The sequence below is a fragment of the Corythoichthys intestinalis genome, chromosome 9 (assembly GCF_030265065.1).
Source record: "Corythoichthys intestinalis isolate RoL2023-P3 chromosome 9, ASM3026506v1, whole genome shotgun sequence".
NCBI classification, from domain to species: domain Eukaryota; kingdom Metazoa; phylum Chordata; class Actinopteri; order Syngnathiformes; family Syngnathidae; genus Corythoichthys; species Corythoichthys intestinalis.
In genome coordinates, this window is record NC_080403.1 from 36,696,645 (window position 1) to 36,718,011 (window position 21,367).

Consider the following 21,367-nt stretch of genomic DNA (forward strand, 5'->3'; position numbering starts at 1 on the left):
CTCCCTCTACGGAACACTCCAATACTAAAAATAGTTATGCGATGTAAAGTGTTGATTCTCACATGGATTTATTGTGTTGAGTTTGACAGATTTGATCAGTATTCTTTTTACTGGGCAACATTTGTTCATGTGAAAAATGTAAACTTGAACATTGTGCACAAAATGCCTCATGTACATTGGCTTGGACTTGAGGATTCAATGGTGAACACAGTCCTAAGGTTGTGTAAGTTTTTATGGAAAAAACAAGTTGTTGATGAGTTTGATGCAGATGCAGATGCAGATTGAGGATTTATTTTTCATTCTTCGCAACAGGCTGCTTATATTAGGGCCTACTGAGGCAGATGGAACTGTGGTGAAATTTTTGTTCATTTTTATAAGGAATGTTTTGTTTTATTTTGTTTTTTTCCAAGCGTTTTGTATTGTGTAGAAAAATTATATGTCTTTTTTTGGGAGCTGGAATATTTACAAAATGCAGCTGCAGCAGTTTGGGCTGTTTCTATTCACCAATGGTTTTGAGTCTTCATCACAGAGTCTCCTAATAATGTAAAGATCATCAACATTTTGGAAAATGTTATCTTACCTTTCAACCAGTAGTGTCTCGTCACTTTTAACGAAGTACCATAGGGGCAATGTTGTGAAGGGTTGGTTCAATTTGCATTCCTCAGAACAGCTGCAAAGCTCAATAACATTTCCAGGTATTTCACTTGTTTGACATAAGTTCTACACATGAAGAGATGAAGCCCAGCTGGAATCAGCTGCTGCTGTATGTGACGCAAGTACAGCGTCCCTGAGTCTCTTGCATAATGTTTGAACAGCAACATAAATCCATTTCATATGTAATATCATACATGATAAATACACGGTGTGGAATGTAAGAGCTTAGCCGTGTTCTTAGTTTTGGTTCTTCTCAAAAATGTGGTCATTTCCATTGAGCTCTAGGTTATTACTTGTTCTAAATCAGAGTGCTAGTATTTGCTGTTACAAGAAAAAATGCATTATGATTGTGTTTACTGTGCATCCAGGTGATAACCTTAAGAGATGACTAGAAAATGCTTGCGGTTGCTATTTCTTTGTTTGTTAACATAACATTATGTCCTTTCTTTCCACTGCAGTGCAGTAAATCATGTGGATCAGGCCTCAGAAGTCGAGACTTACAATGTATTGACCACCTCAAGCAGGAGGTCCATGAAATGTACTGTGCCGACCAAATTAGACCTCCAGATATAGAAAGCTGCAATGCCCAAGCATGTGAATTTGTCTGGATCACTGGAGAATGGACTGAGGTGAGCCTTAAACAAGAACTCATCATCAATCATACGTACTATATCCGTGCAATTTTGCAGACACTATTTCCAAAAGCTGGCCTCATGCAACCCATCGTTTTCTAATCAAAATTTGCACAAAGGATTCACCTTACAAATTGCTTATGCTCCTTTTGCTGCTTTTTTTCATGTCAGCCACTTATTTTATTTCCCAGTGTTCAGCCAGCTGTGGTCAGGGCTACCGCCAGCGTCTGATCTCTTGCAGCGAGATGCACACAGAGAATGATAACTATGAGTACGGTCATCAGTCTCTTTCCAACTGTCCAGGGACCCCACCTGAGAGGTATATGGCCTGTCATCTTGAGCCATGTCCTCCTCTGCAGGAGTGGAGAGTTGGGACATGGGGAGCAGTGAGTAAACCCTAGAAACAGTAGTTGATTTTCCATTAGAATTTACAAATGTTCGGATATGCATTGCTTAAAGAACCACTATTAACTTTAGAAAATATTTTTAATTGTATGAATTTGTTAATTTTTATTAGTGAGAACGTTGATTATAGAATGTCTTCACCTGAAATGCAAACCATTGCTAACTTTGGGATGAACAAAAAATATACAGTCAGAGTTCAGGGCATAAACATCAAAAGACAACAAATTAATTATAGTAAAAAAAGAAATCTGTAATCTTCCTGTTAACATACAAATAGTACATTGACAAGATGCAAAACACGGCAGCAAAGAGCCATTAGTCACTTCCTGGGGAAAGAGGCTGGTATTGGCAAGCGCTTGTTTCTGTCTCTCTTCATGTCCCAAGAATAGTGTTTTTATAGTCTTAACTTATTGTCTGCCGGACGAGTTAACTCGTTAATTATAGTTCTAACATTCTGTGCCGAGGATGAGTTAATGCAGCAATTGCAAAGGCTTGACACAGCTCCATGTTAGCGATCATGCTTGGAAACTATTTCAGTGATGCAAAACCTTCAGTAGATGGCAGCATTACATTATTTTAGATTTGAGATGAGCACATTTGGTGAGGCTAATTGGGGGGTTTCTAGGATCAAGGGTTGCATTGTGATAAAACATACCCATGTTCTCCTGCTGATGACTAAAAAAAAGAAACCAAGCTTTTTCCCTTTCCTGTTGAAGGAATGAAGACTCATATTTATTTAAATTTACTTTCATGAAAAATAGCTCAACGGTGAAGCAGACAGTACTGTGTAAATCAGATTCCTAATGTCAGTGCCTCAATGCACAGCGCTGGCATGAACCAGATGAAAGATCTTAAAGTGACAAAAATGAAGATAAGATTTGATTTACTTACCTCACTTTGACGCTTCTCCACCTCCTTTCTAGTGCTCAGCGAGCTGTGGAGATGGAGTGATGGAGAGGGCGGTGCAGTGTATGAAAGCAGATGGGCAGCAAAGCAGAAAGTGTTCACTTGATGTGATGCCAGAAGCCAGAAAAGTCTGCAGAAACCCGAGATGTGAGCTTTTTCTGGCAGGTACAGTAGGTGTTAAAAGCCAAATTTTTTTTAAACAAATAAATTGTGTGTTTAAATACAGTTTACCTTCATGATTTCAAGTGCTTGAGCTGTATTAATGATGCAGTCGTTAAGATAAATCAAGTACCTACATTTGTTTGAGGATTATAATACCATACCACATTATTTTACTATTATTAGCTATTTTAATGTGTATGGCAGAAAACACAGACAAGACTGAAAAAGCAGTTTCTGCTCTTGCACTCCTCTTTAAAACAAACTGCTGTATTTTAAGCCAAAACAACTGTTGTGTTTGATAGAACAATATGTCTATATGCTGCCAAAGCAGATTCATGGCGCATGAAGCCCCCAAACTATATAAAAGTTTGTCCATTTTACCCTGAAAACCCCCGTTTACAGACGTTGCGCAACCGCTATTGTTCTAAACCAGCCATAAAATGAAGGTAATTAATTATAGTTAGTATTCAAAATGTCTGTTATGTTTAGCTTCGAATCATAAATTGATGTCTAATATTTCGTTAAAAAAAAAAAATCGACTTTAAAAAATTATTCACTCAGAGATTTTAAACTTTTAAACAAATGAGGTCACAATGAAAAAAATGGCGTCTGTAAAAAAGTCACTGATATCTACCTCATAACTTTCGCTTAATTGTATTTTTTTGTTACTGTCGCATTTTCTCCAATATATTAGATGTTAAATAATCGATCCAAACAAAGAAAATTTAAAAAATAACGTTTAAAGGGGTAAATATATGAAAAAGAAAATCTCAACCACTCCTTGATGTCTGCGATTTCTGCATTGTGACCCTTGTTATATTGCCATGTTTCACCAATAAAATTCCCCAAAAATCCAGCTGTGGGAATTCACAACTGTGTCTTGACCCTCAGTGATACATGCTACATGGAGTTTTGGATCGAAACAAGGTAAGTACGCAATAATATCTCGTTAAAGTCATGGAGTCTGTAATTCTGCTCTCGCGTGCTCTCACCTCCAAATAGTGTTTTGCTGTTTAAAAAACATTTTTTTTAAATGCCCTCCTGTTCAAAATTTTTCTTCCCCCAGAAAATGGAGATTTTAAGCTTTCCAATGATGTATCACACATACATATCGGACAATTTTGAAATTTGGCCAAATTGGAAGTCTAAGAGTGGAACTTCAAGTCACCTGAGCGTTTTCCGCCATATATACATTAAATGAGGATGTAAATGTATCCATATACATTATGTTTGTATAAATATTACATAACATTTAAGCTTTCGGCTATGTTGTCATGTACAGCACATAATAAATATATACACAGTTCAGTATACTGTACTGTTCTTGTAACACCGTTCAAAAGTTTAGTTTTAACCAGACAATTGCGTTTTCCATGAAAAGTCACTTTTATATAATTGCAGAATGCATATAAAATAGTTAATACATTGTCAAGATTAAAAACCATGATTTTATTATTATTTAATAATCATCAGATCTCAACCCTGTTGAGATGTGGAAGCTGCTTGATTCAAGGATTAGCAACAAGTCCTTATCAAGCCAAAGCATACTTCACCGAAAGCAAAGTTTGAAGAAGAAAACTATTATAGTGATCTAGTTTTTCACGGTTTATGGGGACCAGAACCCGCCGCGATATGTGAATAACCGCGAACTAGCGCCCCCCCATTTTTTTTTTTTTTTTTTTTTTTTTTTTTTTGTGTTCAATGTATTTATCAAAATTTAGCGTTGGAAAGATTATATATATATATATATATATATTTATTTATTTATTTATTATTATTATTATTTTTTTAAGATTTTACTGTCCCACCGAATTATTTTTAAACATGAATAAAGCAGAAAAAGGCTTGGCTTTATTAAATGCTTCACTGAGTGAGTCCACTCAAATCCGCTCAAGCTGCTCACTTACACACAATGAGTTGCCACAGCAACTGTTTATCAAGTTAAACGATGATTGACACATGCATTAAATCCGCTTCTCTGGCAACTTCAAACATTAAACATCAGTCATCGTTAACTTTAAGAAGCAACTCCAGTGCACTCACTGCCTGACCAACAGAGAGCAGGGAGAGGGAGGGAGGGAGGGAGCGAGAGTGAGACTATGCAATCACATCGGGACAGCTCATCTGTATTTTTTTTCTTTTTTTTTTTTGAAAAAAAAAATCAACAATGGACTGAGGGCTCGAAGTTTGAAGCGTGAAATGATGAGGGATCACTGTATTTCGAATTAAAATCATTGCATCTAACCTTGTCAATCTCTTGACTATATTTCTAATTCATTTTGCAAGTCATTTGTTAAATAAAAGTGTGACTTTTCATTGAAAACACAAACTTTGCTATATATAAAGTATTTTATCTTATTTAGTAGCTTACCTACTAAAAACATGCATATTTTCATTTTTTTTCTTTCCAAAGGCCATTTGCCTACAAGCTGCCAAGCTGCCCAGAACATGGATGGCATGGTCCCGGATGGAGAACTCTTATTGAATATTCAAGGAAGTACTATTAAGGTAAAAAGAAAAAGGGCAAGAAAATGGGGGTGGAGTCTGTTTATTCTTGTTTAAAATATATGAACTTCAAAAGTAATCCCAGAAGTGTTAAGTTTTCAAACAAAAATAAAATTCAATATAATAAATAATTGAGGAATAAAAAAAAATCTACAAATTATTTTCACAACTGGAAATGGAATACGTCACACCTTTTCAGAATCTTCAGCTTCACCATCACATGTCATTAATAATCAAAAATTGCAACCCAAAATACATGAAAGACATACTCAAAATATATATCACACAGACATATGTACATACTGTATATTTGTACTTAAACCCCCTGCACATAACAATTGTTCTTCTCTATATGTACATAATTGCACGGATACTCATCCACCCTACTGTGAATCCATAATAATATGAAAACCACCAGCAGAAAAATACATGTAAACTTCACATTAACAATTTTTTAGTAACATAATTGTTAATGTGGTTTGAAATTGTGACAAAATTGAGTATATCAACAGCTGAGGAATACTTTTTCCCCTGCAGAATGCATTTTACGGAATAAAGTTGTTCAAAATAAATGAGCATATTATACTTATTTTGATATTGTGACTCCTCAAGATTCTCCCCTTTGCTAGACTTTTACATTCTCTTTTACTCTTTACGAACCTATTCCTTCATCATCCTTTCTCTACTACTCTTCAATTTTATCCTCAGGTCTACTGTGCTGGAATGCAGACAGTGAATCCGCAGGAGTATATCACCTTGACAACAGGAGAGAGGGAAAATTTTTCTGAGATCTTTGGCTTCAGGTAAACAGGCAGCTAGCAGTGGCGCAGAGAGAGAGAGAAAGAGAGAGAGAGAGAATTCTGTAAATGTAAAACAGATCTCAGGTCTATGTTTTTGATTCCAGGCTCAATGACCCCTCCCAGTGTCCATCCAACGGGTCCAGTCGCGAGGACTGTGACTGCCGGCGGGACTATTCTTCTGCGGGCTTCACCACCTTCTCGAAGGTCCGCCTGGACTTGAACAAGATGAACATCATCAGTGAGTCGCCCATTCATGTGTACTAGATGCAGCTTAACAGCTCTTAATTAGGGTGCCACAAACAAAACAACATCCTGAGATAATTATGGGAATGTATACCATCACTCTCACTATATGTGATCTGAACTTTAAAGCATCCTGCCTTACTCTCAAATAAGAACATCCCCTGCCATTTAATTACACCCATGCTCATGAAGGGTTAATGGACTCAAGATGTCTTCAGTGTTCATTTTAACAATTACAAGACCAGGGTGGCCAAGATCCCCTTACACTGATATTTCAGACTCTAAAAATAGAAGTGCTGACCAAACTGAAGATTTAGAGTGAATAAAAACGTTTGCAGGTCTACTGAATTCAATGATTATTCAAATTTACAAAACAAATTTGTCAATGAATAGGATATCACTTCATAATGTTTTGTTATAAATCATTTAGCTACAGATTGGCAGTTTGCGTTGACTCCTGAGGGCAACAAGATTCCATTTGGAACAGCTGGGGATTGCTACAGCGCCTCCAAATGTCCACAGGTGAGAACAACATAAACTATTCAAATGACCCATTTATCCAATATTCTATCAACATTAATGTATGGGGCGCCGTTTGTAAAGCAGATCACGCTGAAAATTACGACAACATTTTCTCACATTTAGTGCCACACAGTGTTAAAAACGTGGTGTGAAAATTTTAAAGTCACTTTTTTTGCACATTTACAACATTGTTTAGAAACTTAAATATTTATTTTTAAATAATAACAATTGGACTTGAATGAGTAAATCCAAAACTAAATATTTATTTAAATCGTAAATGTAAATGTTAAATGTATTTCCGAAATGTAAATCTGACATGTATACCCTAAATATTTATCTGAAATTTATATTTGAAATTTTTATTATAAATCTGAATTTTATATTTATATCCTAAATCTTAAATCTAAATACTAAATCTAAATCTAAATACTAAATTTAAATGTTATATCTGGATACGGTTGAAACTATATATTTCGCGTGATATGCAAATTCACATGACTGGAGAACGGAAGTAACAAAATAAAAGTTGGAGCAGCTCAGACTGTTTGTTTATGTTGCTTGAAAATGAATAAAACCTACTCAACGGTGGCAGTCGGCTCTTGGACATGAATCATTGTGATAATAACAATATCTAGGTAAAATCCACTTTTAGGAGAAACCATTTAAGGAGTATTTTGTGTTTTTAGTGTCACTTTTACGCACGAGCCCAGTAAAGTTACTAAGAATAGCCACGAGGGGTCTCTGTTGGACTGGACTGGAGAGCAAGGTTGACTTTTCTCACTTCAACTGCAAAAATCCCGCGTTTCTCACTGAGAAACCTCTGTATTGTAGTCAGAGTAGCTCTGCCGATAGTCTCGGCTAAATTTGACTCGCCTGACATATTTTCTTACAGCCCTTCGCCGACTGTGAGAAACGCTGCTTTCTATCCGGTTGAGAAGTTGACCTGGGAGTATTTTTTCTGAATCAGTACTTTTCTATACACCAATTTTGATGATAATATTATTTATATGGTTAGTAGTGGTGTCAACAATAGTCGAGGCGGCGATGCATCCCGATGCGGGGCATGGACGATTTGATTCGATGCGGGCAACATGCCGAATCGATTCAGCGCATTTTAAAATATTTAAGTACGTTCAAAAATCTTCCCTTCGCAATTCCGGTGATGCAACGGATTTGGTTTCCCAATTTGTATTATTATTTTCATGTTTCATTTTTTACACACCGCATAACTCTGGTCAAGTTTCCCACCAACCTCGTAGAAGCCAAAATGTCTCCAGATGTCTGCTTTCAATGTCTTAGGTGCATCAATAATCGTTCTCGCTCCCTCTTTCTCCGCTTCAGCCATTGTTATGTTATGTCCTATCTCTTAGAGGTTAGATCTTGTGCCCGAACCGGAGAGCAGGCTCTCTGTATTGTGCATTTGCTTGTGCACGCACATGAACGCCGTGGCCCGCATTTTTTTTATATTAAACTTTCCCAGCGTTATTTCGTTGTGTAAATGCTTTTATAATGATCATAAAAAATATGTAGACTATTTAAACATTAAGAAAACTTGCGTTTTTTCTGCCAACTGAGAATTCGTTACGAAAGACACTTTTATTTATGCACACAAAGGCAACACAAATGTGATCCTTTTGAATCTTTTCCTCTGCGTGTCTGCAAAATCGCATGTTTTTTTTGTTGTTGTTTTTTTAATATTAAACTTTACCGGCGTTATTTCGTTGTGTAAATGCTTTTATAATGATCATAAAGATATGTAGACTATTTAAACATTAAGAAAGCTTGAGTTTTTTCTGCCAACTCGAAGAAATGAAAATAAATTGCTGCTGCTGCGTTTTTTTTTTTTTGTCCTCGCGTCACTCCCCCAAAAAATAAATAAATAAATAAATAAATAAGCGGCCGTGTCGGGTCGGGCTAGATTCTTTAGGTCCGATCTAACCTCTATTGCACATATATAGTGGGCTAGGCCTACATTTTACGTTTGTTCTACATTGCAATTTAGTTGATGTTTTGTTTGCAACTGAACTGATCCCTGGATTGATATTGCGATAAAGATGCTGCTGCACTACAATATTTTCTTTGTCATTTTCTTTAATATTTACTTGAATATTTCTATTGATGGGTCGTTGTGATTAAAATACAGTGACTGTTATTACTGATTTTGCACAGGAGTTCAGATGTTTCACTGCGTGAAAGGCTGCTGTGTGTAAAAAAAAAAAAGAGAAAGCCCTGGTCTCTTTCAAAGCACTAATTAAACGCTGTGATGTTTTTTTTAATTTTTAATTTTATTTTTTTTATATATATATCCGAAAGTATTTTCATTTGACTTCAACCAGGAGTGACACAAGAGCCAATAAAAAGTTGTTCATTGCCTCATGATTCATGAAAAATATGCTTAGCTTTAGAATTTTAATGCATCCCAGGCTTTAATGCGTTGCGATGCATTGCCGAATCGAACCGAATCGAATCGTGACCCTCTGAATTGAATCGAATCAAATCGAATCGTGGCCCTCCGAATCGTAGTCGAATCGAATCGTGAGGGCAGTGCCGATGCACACCTCTAATGGTTAGTATAATAAAAAGTATGGTCTCAATGTTTTCCAGCTCTAGTCCTTAAACCCTTGAAAAATCATACAATGTATGATTTTTACACAGGCCTATTGTCATGATTGTCTGTTTGTTTTGTTTTTAAAATTTAATTGTGCAGTCATGCTTTTTAATTGAGACTTGCAGGGACATACGCTTCCACCAGATGGCAGAGGGATTAACAACTGAAATACCATCTGTACAAAACGTGCATGTGTAAAAAGCTGTCTGCAAAACTAGTAGAGCACAAAATACATTTATTGCGCAATGATTATTAAAGTATTTTTTTAAATCATATGTCCAATAAGGCATACTTTAAATTCACTTTAATAACTGTATTATATCTTTATATACACTGCCAATATTTGATATCCTAATTGTTTCTTTTTGTTATTCTTAGGGGCGCTTCAACATCAACCTCTCAGGAACAGGTTTTAAATTAGCTCCAGACACCTTGTGGACCAGTCGAGGCAATTATGCTGTAGCCGATATAAGAAAATCACAGGTAATACATGCAGTCTTCCTATATAGTTGCATTTTTCCGTAGTTTTTATTGTTATCAGTTTGCATTTTAAATAATGACGTAAGTCATAAATTAATGATAAATGTGATTATGTGGAATTCGATAAAACGCCATTGCCACAATGTATACACCTACAATTAAACCCAAAAGTTTTTTTTCAAATCACCACTAAAGTATGTTTAGCAGTAATGAGGGTGAAGAAAAATTGGGGATTTCCCTCTTTTATATCAGGGAAAGTGGGGCCTGAAGGCCTAAGCTTCATATTAATTAAACGCAGAGATGAGTAGATTTGCCAAGAAATCAAGTAAGAGTAGTGTTACTACAAAATAATAGTACTCAAGTAAAGATATTCATCCAAAAAATGTACATAAGTACAGGTTAAAAAGTATTCAGTGAAGAGAATATTCAAGATTTTAGTAGAATGATTTTTTTTTTTAACAATTATATTATTTTTTAAGCATAATGTCATCTATATGAATTGTTATTATTATACTTTATTATAACCTATTACATGACCATATCAGGCCCAAAAAATATATACAAAAATAATCAAATTCCGACTAGAAAAAAATAGTAGAGAAAATGTATTTCCTACCATGAAATTAAAACAATAATATCTCCGGTTTTCGGTGGTCTATTGGTGCAAAATTAAAACTGGGAGAGAGGTTGAAATCCACGCTTTTGAGTTATGATGACGGCAGCATTCTATGTGAAATCGTTTTTTACAGCGCTTTAAAGACGCCATGTGATTGAACAGTCCAGCATGATCATATGACTTCGACCGCAAGGTGGTGTATATGTTAGTCAAATAACTGTATTGTTACATCTGATAAATGGTGTAATGGAGACGGGATTTTTGTGGCGATGTCTCATTGGTGAAACTGTTACAGCCACTGTGGGCGTCTCTGGCAAAAATAAAGTGAAATCAAATATGCAGGATAAAAAGAAAAAATGTAAGAAAATAAAAGGTATGGCGTGAACTACTCACCTCTAATTAAACGTGTAAGAATGTATTTATATTCTCCATGCATGGTCCCACGTTGCTGTAGCAAGACTTCCACATATCAAGGATCAAGTGAGCTGTATTGGGAGGGAGGTGCAATCTGACACAGCAAAGTAAAAGGAATTTGAAATTACATCAACAGAAACCAATCCAAGCTCACCACAAGATAAGCTCCTTCATCCTAATGCCCTAAAGCCATCACCACCTATCTACTCTGCCAGCAATGGCCAACATATTGGTCAGTTGTGCTCACCAACCTAATCACTCTGGCATTTGACTGGTGACAGGCTAGGGATGCCATATGATCAAAAGTGTAGAATTTGGTGAAATTTTTTGGGTAATCAGGGAGAATCCTGTTGTACTACATTTTGACATTGATTTTGCCCAGGTGTGTCCAAATTTTATCGTTTGAGAGCTGCTTTTAGAAAAAAAAAAAAAAAAAAAAACGATGCAAGGGCCAATCCTTCCAATTTTATTTGTTAAATTGATGATCGGAATTGGATTAAAAAAAAAAAAAATCCGGCTTTTAAAATGTAATTATTTTCAAGTATTAACTCATTGGCTGCCAATGACAGCGACAGAGGTCCAATAATGCCTCCCGTCAAATTGGATTTTACATCTGTTCTGTTACCACAAACGGCATTGAGGCATTATCAATTAGTGCCAGCCTTCCTTGTTGAAATTGATTTTATGTCCACAACTGCAAATGGCAAAGAATGAGTTACGAGCTACAAGCAATAGAATAATCTAGGGGTATAAATATCTAATGACATTACATTATTGAATCAAACATTGCAGGACAAAGAGAAAATGTCTAGCAACCGCGAAAAAAGGTCGAGAACATTACAACCAAGATAGCTAAATTTTCACATTGAATTATACAGTAAATAAATAAATATATGTATTTATGTAAAACAAAATTCTGAGATTCTATTGAGTTTCCCACATTGATTTCAACATGTTGTCTGGTTTTGACCCTAAACTAGTAGCAGAGGCAGTTTTAGTGACTAGCCCTAATAATATAGGTAGTCCCCGGGTTTCGATGTACCCGACTTACGTGATTTCAACTTTACGACCCTGGAGTCTCGTCCTCCATTCTGTCTCCAGTCGTTTTTTTTTTTATTTTTTTGAGTCGCATAAACAGTACCTAGTTCTTGTCATGTCAGGATCCACTTCTCCCGCAGTTGCTGACAACGTCAGGTTCCACCTCCTTGGTCTCATGCTACTGCTTCTCCCCTGGTGCCGACTCCTCTTGCGAGTCCCGATCCGTTTTTTTGAGTTTGGCCAGCGGGCTCGCGTTAAGAGAGGCGATGCTGAGCGGCCATGATATCCCCCCTCTCGTCTCCCTATACTTTTCACATCGTACTTTTTTCCCAGCAAGGCGATTCACTCACAAGTAAAGCTCCAATAGGTTATTTTATTTTATTTTTTAGAAGCCGGAAAAGTCATTCAATATATCGGCATTTAACCCAACGTACAGTGGGGAAAACAAGTATTTGATACACTGCCGATTTTGCTGGTTTTCCCACTTGCAAGCCATGTAGAGGTCTGTAATTTGTATCATAAGTTCTCTTCAACTGTGAGGGACGGAATCTAATACAAAAATCCAGAAAATCACATTGTATAATTTTTTAATAATAACTGCATGAAATAAGTATTTGATACATTAGCAACTAGAAAATATTTCGGCTCTCAGTTCTTTTTTAAGAACCCCTCCTGTTCTCCACTCATTACCGGAAGTAACTGCACCTGTTTGAACTTGGTACCTGTATAAAAGACACCTGTTCCCATGCTCAAACAAACAAACTCCAACCTCTCCACAATGGCCAAGACCAAAGAGCTGTGTAAGGACATCAGGGATAAAATAATAGACCTGCACAAGGCTGGGATGTGCTACAGGAAAATAAGCAAGCAGCTTGGTGAAAAGGTAACAACTATTGGAGCGATTATTAGAAAATGGAAGAAGTTCAAGTTGACGGTCAATCTGCCTCGTTCTGGGGCTCCATGCAAGATCTCACCTCGTGGGGCATCACTGATCATGAGGAAGGTGAGGGATCAGCCCAGAACTAAACAGCAGGACCTGGTCAATGACCTGAAGAGAGCTGAAAACACAGTCTCGAAGAAAACCATCGGAAACACATTACGCCGTCATGGATTAAAATCCTACAGCGCACGCAAAGTCCTGCTGCTGAAGCCAGTGCATGTCCAGACACGTCTGAAGTTTGCCACTGACCATCTGGATGATCCAGAGGAGCAATGGGAGAAGGTCATGTGGACGGATGAGACCAAAATTGAACGTTTTGGTCTAAACTCGGCTCGTCGTGTTTGGAGGAAAAAGAAGGATGAGTACAACCCCAAGAACACCATCCCAACCGTGAAACATGGAGGAGGAAACATCATTTTTTTGGGGCTGCTTCTCTGCCAAGGGTACAGGATGACTGCACCGTATTGAGGGGAGGATGGATGGGGCTATGTATCGCCAGATCTTGGCTGACAACCTCCTTGCTTCAGTGAGAGCCCTGAAGATGGGTCGTAGCTGGGTCTTCCAGCATGACAACGACTCAAAGCACACAGCCAAGGCAACTAAAGAGTGGCTCCGTAAGAAGCATCTTAAGGTCCTGGAGTGGCCTAGCCAGTCAACAGATCTGAACCCGATAGAAAATCTATGGAGGGAGCTGAAAGTCCGTGTTGCCCGGCAGCAGCCCCGAAACCTGAAGGCTCTGCATGGAGGAGTGGGCCAAAATCCCTGCTGCAGTGTGTGCAAACCTTGTCAAGGACTACAGGAAACGTTTGGTATCTGTAATAGCAAACAAAGGTTTCTGTACCAAATATTAAGTTCGATTTTTGTGATGTATCAAATACTTATTTCGTGCAATTAAATGCAAATTCATTATTTAAAAATCATACAACGTGATTTTCTGTTTTTTTTTTGTATTAGATTCCGTCCCTCACAGTTGAAGAGAGCTTATGATATGATATCAAATTACAGACCTCTACATGCTTTGCAAGTGGGAAAACCAGCAAAATCGGCAGTGTATCAAATACTTGTTCTCCCCACTGTACCTCACAGTATCCTATTTTTTACTTTATCTCATTAATATGACGTACAATACATTTTTTGGAAAGTTATTTTATATTTAGGGGTACTTAAAGGGTTAATTCAGATTTTCGCGGAAATTAGGGTTACATCGCCAGCCAAGGAACGGATCTGGTTTGTAACCCGGTATAGTAGTGTTAAAGATGAGAAGTGTAACTGAATGTAGGTCGATAGGTTTCTTGGATGGGTCATATGGATGGGTCATATTCAATGATATTTTCACAATTCTTGCCAATAGAAACTGGGCAGCAGGCCGCAGTTGGCCCGCGGGCTGTAATTTGGCCTGTTTAGCTTTTTCAACCTTTTCTGAGTCACGCCACGTTATAGTTTCGATAAAATCTTGCAGCACACCACAAACCAAAACTGTTCCTAAATTACTTTCTGTCGAGTATACAGTATTTAAATTATAAAATAATTTCTCAATACAGTATTTATACTTACTCAGTTTGAAACTTGAGATGAACACAAAGCCGATATCCTGGCAGGAATCTTTATCAACAGCTCTCAGTCTCGCTGTTTTTATTTTACTTTTATAGCAATTAGGCTTGAAAAGCTCAGAATTATCAGACAGGGGGACGTTAGCAATGTCTTTAACCACATCAGGGCCGAGCATCTCACTGACAATGGCTTTGCAGGCAGGTAGTATAAGTGTCTCTGCCACAGTGTGGGACTTTTTGGATGTAGGAACAAGTTCAGCAACACGTTAACTGGCTTTGAGCGCTTTCTCATTTACCTTTGTAGTTTTTCTCAAAAGAGTTGCCTGTTTCTCTGTGTTTTCACAAAGCCGAACAAAATAGTCCATCGACTTGTTTTGAAGCGGTGTTTCATTTGGAGCTGACGTTTACAGTGCCTGTGACACAAAAAAGCATGTTTATTTCATACTACACGCGGTATTTTATGCTCCTGAATGAAATGGACCGCTTGGATGTGTGTGGAAGCGATCGCTATATTTATTTAGTTTTTTAATCCCCCGCCATGAAAATGAGTGACTTCTGGCTACAGTCTCGAGTTGAGAAAGAGGGCGCTGTGATGTGTACGGAGGAAGGAGTCCTCTTCACTATACAGCCGTACTGTTGTGTGAGAAGGACTAAGGATTCAGCTGATTTTGCGCATTAATGCGTTTATTTTTCGCATCACGCCAGCCAAACGGCTGCAGAAAAATCTTGCTGTATGAGGGAGAGGCGTGTGCGCCTTTTTGGAGTTTCAAAAGGTTCCTATTCACCGGTGTTCTGCCAAAATCTCCTATATCGGTGAAACGTCTACATTGGTCGAATTTGGCACCCAAAGTACTACCGTGCGCTCTAAACTTGTTATGTTTAGATGCATACAGGAATAATGTACTAATTAAATGTCTGCAGAAAATACTTAAATGTAGTTATATCAAACAAGGACGGTTTAAATACGCTACGTGACTAATTAATGTGGTCAGCTGCTTCAAAGCTTAACACAAAAAAACAATGGTTAAAAGTATGAGAGGGTAAAACATGCAAAAAGTATCTTTGAGGCAGTTAAAAGGCTCTAAATAACTAAATAAAACCAAAAATAGTGAGTACTCGCCACTTCTAGCCGATGTGCGCATGCGTGTGGATGCTTGCGCAAGCGCGCTGAGCATTGTGTAGGATGTTTCGCCGCGTAGTAAGGAATGGCCGAACAATTGTTGATATTGGCTAAAACAAGCCCTACTACTGTGGGACCATGGGACTTACGGAGAAGTGAGTAAACATCGTGTTTTGTATTATGTCAAATACTGGGATCATTTTAATACGGAGGTGGCTTGCATTTTGTGGCTGACATGCTCCTTGTCCCCTCAGCCGACAACCGGCAGCTTGTCGCGAGCACTATACTTGGCTTTTGTCCTTTTGGTGTGCCTGGTGTTCTGTTAAATTTTCCACCTGATCAGAAATTGCTACTTTGTGTTAAAAATAGCCGCAAATACAGCGATTACAAAGTAAACACTACAAACTTTCTTTAAATAAAGGACTACTTACGTTTGATCATGGATAGGCTTGTAAAAAGCTCTCCTCATGCGCATTAGCTGCATGTTAGCTGAACAACAACTGCAGCTGCCCTCCTCCGGGGAACCAGCTGTAAATTGCTCTCTGCCGGGCGGTTTGCCGATCGGCGAATACAATCGACAACATAGTCGTCATGTGAAATGATCCGGGCTAGTTATATGTGATTTTCCGCTTCGAAGACTTTGAAACATCACTCGGTTCGGGTTAGCATGTCGGCTAGCTGTCACGCCTCTTTGTTTGTTTGTTTGTTTACATTCTCCGAAGCCGGGGAAGGGAAATGACATAATGACATAAGCCTGATTTAGGTGGCATAAAATATGGTGCGACAGTAAAGGTGAAGTCGACAGTTTTGACCATTATGGAGTAATTTTGCCATGTCGTCCTGAATAAATGCATTTTTATTATTTCATATTCCATTTAGCACAAGACTTTTATTTGTCATGACATGTCATGCAATTAGGGAAAAATACTTGGATAAAAAGAATATTCTGTAAAAAAATATTGAACTAGAGAGACTGAAACAAGGACATTTTGCAGCTCTCTTCGTCGTGTTTTCCTCGTTCTGAATAATTCCTCCTCAATGGGCTGACTGGTCCTTCTCAAGCCATTTATTTAGCTATTGGGGAAAAATACTTGGATAAAAAGAATATCCTGTAAAAAATTTTGAGTAGAGAGACTGAAACAATGAAATTTTGCAGCTCTCTTCGTCGCGTTTTCTCGTTCTGAATAATTCCCCCTCAATGGGCTGCATACTAAATCAGATGAAATCGTGACTCTGCTGACGTCATCCACCTGTTGTGGACGCTAGAGCCCTATAATGGTAGGCGTGGCTAACCGGCAGATTAAAAAACTAATTTCTCGTCATCTGCGCTTTGCTAAATTGTTGTATATAGTCGAATCGTCTCAAAATATGATTCTAATTCACATAATAATCCTATTTAAGACTTTTTTTCTCCTCTCATACGCACTTTAAGCTTGTTTGGCACCATGGCGCTGTTGGATAGCTGCTTGTGTCGCATTCAAGAACTGCTCTGATTTCTAGCCATCAGCCACCTTGCTGTCCTTGACAATGTGTTGGAATAAAACACAGGGGAAGGCTTGATGGTCGTCACATATAGATAAATCGGAAAGGACAATTTTGTGTATATCGAAACTTGACGAGTCTAATCAGATGATCTGCAGTAGATGTGCTGGGTTCCACATTGTCACGGACAGCAAGGTGGCTGATGGCTAGAAATCAGAGCAGTTCTTGAACGCGACACTAGCAATACCTCGCTCATCTGCACATGACCGCAACCTCCTGCCTACTCCTTCCTTCATACTGTAACTCCGCCCGACGATGTAAAAAATAATAATAATAATAAATGGGATACTGGATAATTTCTCGCAGCAGACCTGACGATCTACCACACACCGCTTGAAAAACACTGGTCTAGGGAATGGATTCTTCGAGGTGGGCTTGATACACATGACGAGTCGAGATTAGGAGGATAAATCACTGGTTGATTTTACACAGCTGCGTAGGCATCAGCCAATCTGTGGGAGCCAGATCTTTGGCAAGGTTTTCGGGAATAAAATACTCATAGTACTCAATAAAAAACATAATGTTTTATAATTCTTTATATTGTTGTTGTTTTCTCAACCAACAGGGTTCATGAAGAATCAAGGAGTGATTATCAACACCGCTTAATTTGTTCGTATTATTTTGCCAAACAACCGTTTCAATGCATTAAATAAAACTTATATATCTGATTAAGTCAAGACGTCCTTACTTATTTTTTATTTATTTATTTATTTATTTATTTATTTATTTATTTATTTATTTATTTTAAGCCAGAACAGTAAATTTCAGTTTCAGCTCCTAAAGCATTTGATTTCGATTGCTTTTTCTTTTTGGTTACTCCTGAACAGAGTCTGTATTCCAAGAGTCTGTCTCCATAAACAAGAGAAAAGACCCTTTTTAGGCTGCTGCTTTGTCAAGTGCCCACCCACCCTCTGCTTTTCATATGAAGATCAAGTTAGGGAATCGCGTTCTTGGCAAGACTTTGGGCAAGACGCAGCAGAGTTGCCAAGACATGTTCACAGTTTAATATCCATTCTCACTCATTTCAATCTGGCCTCTGCGGGCGGTGAAAAACAGACAGGTTGTATCAGGAGGAGGTGCAGACACTACAAAGGAGAGGCACGATCAAGAGCAGAGCTTTGGCATTGCCAATCCTTTGTGGTTCTGTAGAAGTTTATCTATTGTGGTGCATGCAAATGATGCCATTGGACCTTGTCATATCTTTGAAGGAGGTTGCGGGTTTGAAAATCCTGTAATTGATGCAGAGCTGATTAAATTGTCTTTATAAAGTGTAATTTAAAACAAAAAAAAACAAAAAAAAAACACTAAAACAATATGTTTAAAGCCCTACAAACTACAAACATAACAAATAATACTATATATTGTGATACATAGAGTAGGATTGTACAATTGCAACATAAATGGCGTTGTTCCATTTGTGCCCACAGGATAGCAGCAGAGTATCAGGAACATGCGGAGGCTACTGTGGCAAATGTACTCCAGCTTCGGCTTCCTTTCTGCACGTTACAGTGGCCTAGGTCCCACACAAGTGTCAGGTGTCTGCACATATGCAATACGTTATATAATATTTACAATACTTCGCCATTACTCAAACCCTGTGGCAGCCTTTGTTCAGTTTATTTGTCAGTCTGGTGCTCATCATGTCATTAAATCCATGCACTTCAGTGTTACGTCCACCAAACAACTACAATCCCTCCATCTCATGACCTCCTTTTTTATTTTCATGTTGTTTCAATAATTTTGTGTGGCCACTGTAAATAAGTATTCAGTATGTGGAATATATGTCTTATTTATTGTACCTGTTAAACTTTATTTTCTCGGGGTTTAGGTCATTGGCTAACACTGTGGTGCTTTTCAATTACAGATAATTATGCATTTTATACCTCTAAACTCTGCATGATATGAATTGGTTGATTCAGAGATTTTTTTATGGTTTTTTATTCTTATAAGCATTATAAAACGGTTTACTTAGTCCAGACACTATATACTGTATATTGCTCAGCTGCTATTTTACAGAATATTGAGAACAATACTGTATGTTGCTGCATTGCCTCCTCACTCAACAAATATGCTATTTGCTGTTGAATGTGGTTTGAATGGGTTCTGAATTTAAATTTAGGATAAAGACACTTGGTTGGAGCAGTATTGCAGCTATGTTTATGCAGCTGTTAGTACAGGAGTTACTGCAAGTGAGTTAGTGATGGAGTCTTTTAGCCTAGAATCATAAAAAAATAATGAATGGGGTGGATGGACATTATACGTTTAAGTGATTGAGGTCAATTGTCTCATGTTTCTCTCCACCAATGTCATCCAAGCGTGACTTTATGTACAGCAAAGTTATGCTGCAACAGAAAAGAAAATCCCCAACAATTCCACAAATGTCAAAGTGAAAAATTTAATATGATTGTCTCATTTGAATAGCAGTTAAATTTGCTTACTTTGTTTTACTTGTTATGCCTTTTCAAATGTTTTGTTTGTTTTGAAATCTGATTGGGTAAAAAGAGGAAGTAAGAAGCAAACGTTATGCAAAAACAGAAAAAAAAAGGTTTGAAATTGGATTGGACATTTCCAAACACAATCTGCAACAAATTCCACTTTGTTCTGGCATCAGTGTCAAGTAGCATCACAAAGTAACTCAAGAGGACACACAAGTTATCTTCTCTGGTTTTGCTTGAAAGAATTATTTCACCTACGGTCAGTAAAACCAGTAGATACCCCGCAGATGTTCTCCACCACTCCGTCCACAGAAAGACCTCACAAGAAGTTCATGCAGTGTGAGATCTGACCATGGGAATTTTGTGAAGTGTTACCTTCTGTACTTTATTGTACTTTTTTGTGCGTGTCGAACATGTTCTTATGCTGTTCCAGTGGTCCTGCCTATTACCATCACGTATTGTCCTTCATGAAGAAATCAGAGTACATTGTGTTTTTGATTTTCCAAGTCCATACCTCTCTCTGGGAAGATGTAGCACCATTTTACTGAAGCCTTTTACTGTTATGAGCTTCCATAATACAAGTCTGCCACCATATCTAAGGACATGGGACATATTCATTTTACTGCACTTCTTATTGTTATAATGTGCTTATACATAGCCAGCAGGCTCTCAGGTAACATAAACGAAAGGGATTATTGTAATGTCAAAATCTATTTATCCTTTTTTCCTTCTAATGCAATTGCCAGATGCTAAAAAGGTGTCTGTAAATGTATTGCTTCACTTATTCTGCTGTGTCATATATGCTTTATTTGAAGTGCTAATATTTATTTTACCTTGTCTTGTGAATGTACAGTTTATGGACTAGGATTATACATGAATATAATTTTTAATGCAGTATCCAAATGTTTATTGTTATATTTCAGAAATCTGCCATTTCCTTATGATTTGTGTACTGAATTAGTTTCCTTATGAGAAGGATGATTCACGTTATAAAGACAGCATAAGAAAATGTTACAAGGAAATAAAATGTCATAACACACAAGCAATTACAATCTCATTGTGTTAAACATCAATACAGTAAAGTCTTAGTTTCAGAATCACACTCACTGCATTATTTTAATTTTAAGGGCCCATTGCAATCTTTAAATTGAAAAGCCATCATGTCATTAGATTAGATGTTTTTAAAGGGATCCACGGATAGAAAGACTTGTGCTGTAATTTTCGCACTATAAGGCGCGCCTGACTATAAGCCGCCACCCACCAAACTTTACACAAAAACGACATCTGTTCATAGATAAACCGCACCGGACGATAAGCCGCCGCTGTCCCCACTATATTATGGGATATTTACACTAAAAGATATTAACCGGTAACACTATATTTGACAGCGGCATCATAAGACTGTCATAAGACCAAATTAACCACCATGAAACTTTGAACAAGTTGGCTGCAAAACTTCATTGCTTCAAGAAGCTTCATTTGGCTATCACTGCTTCCTTATGGGAGACATTCAACCTCTGCTGTGGTTACACTGTGGTCATCCAACATGCCTCCTAGGATGCATTGCAGCGCTACAAATGTAAATAACAATCAAAATTCATGTTCCGTGCTAATTATTTCTTCATTTACTGTTCCATTTGTTTCATTAATTGCTAGTTATGGTGTTTGGTAATACTTTGTTTGACAGCGGCGTCATAATACAGTCATCAGACAATCACAATCATGACATGATACTGTCATGAGCATTAATGAATGGTTATAACAGATGTCATTTAGTTTTATCCGGCAAATGATC

At 37.6% G+C, this 21,367-nt stretch overlaps 1 protein-coding gene across 24 annotated transcripts in view; it reads left to right on the forward strand.

Annotated features, from left to right (window-relative positions):
• Nucleotides 1-20,982, forward strand: part of adamts9 (ADAM metallopeptidase with thrombospondin type 1 motif, 9) — a 196,191-nt gene extending 175,209 nt beyond the window's left edge. For 23 of the 24 annotated variants that reach the window (XM_057847191.1, XM_057847190.1, XM_057847200.1 and 20 more), the window contains 9 exons: nt 1,113-1,283; nt 1,478-1,672; nt 2,615-2,762; nt 5,173-5,267; nt 5,973-6,067; nt 6,169-6,302; nt 6,738-6,829; nt 9,816-9,920; nt 18,565-20,979. In XM_057847191.1, coding sequence (XP_057703174.1) covers nt 1,113-1,283; nt 1,478-1,672; nt 2,615-2,762; nt 5,173-5,267; nt 5,973-6,067; nt 6,169-6,302; nt 6,738-6,829; nt 9,816-9,920; nt 18,565-18,654 — 1,125 coding nt within the window. In that variant the 3' untranslated portion in view covers nt 18,655-20,979. Of the gene's footprint in view, nt 1-1,112; nt 1,284-1,477; nt 1,673-2,614; nt 2,763-5,172; nt 5,268-5,972; nt 6,068-6,168; nt 6,303-6,737; nt 6,830-9,815; nt 9,921-18,564 lie in introns of all 24 variants that reach the window. The other variant, XM_057847215.1, reaches the window with a different exon arrangement.
• Nucleotides 20,983-21,367: the final 385 nt, after the last annotated feature.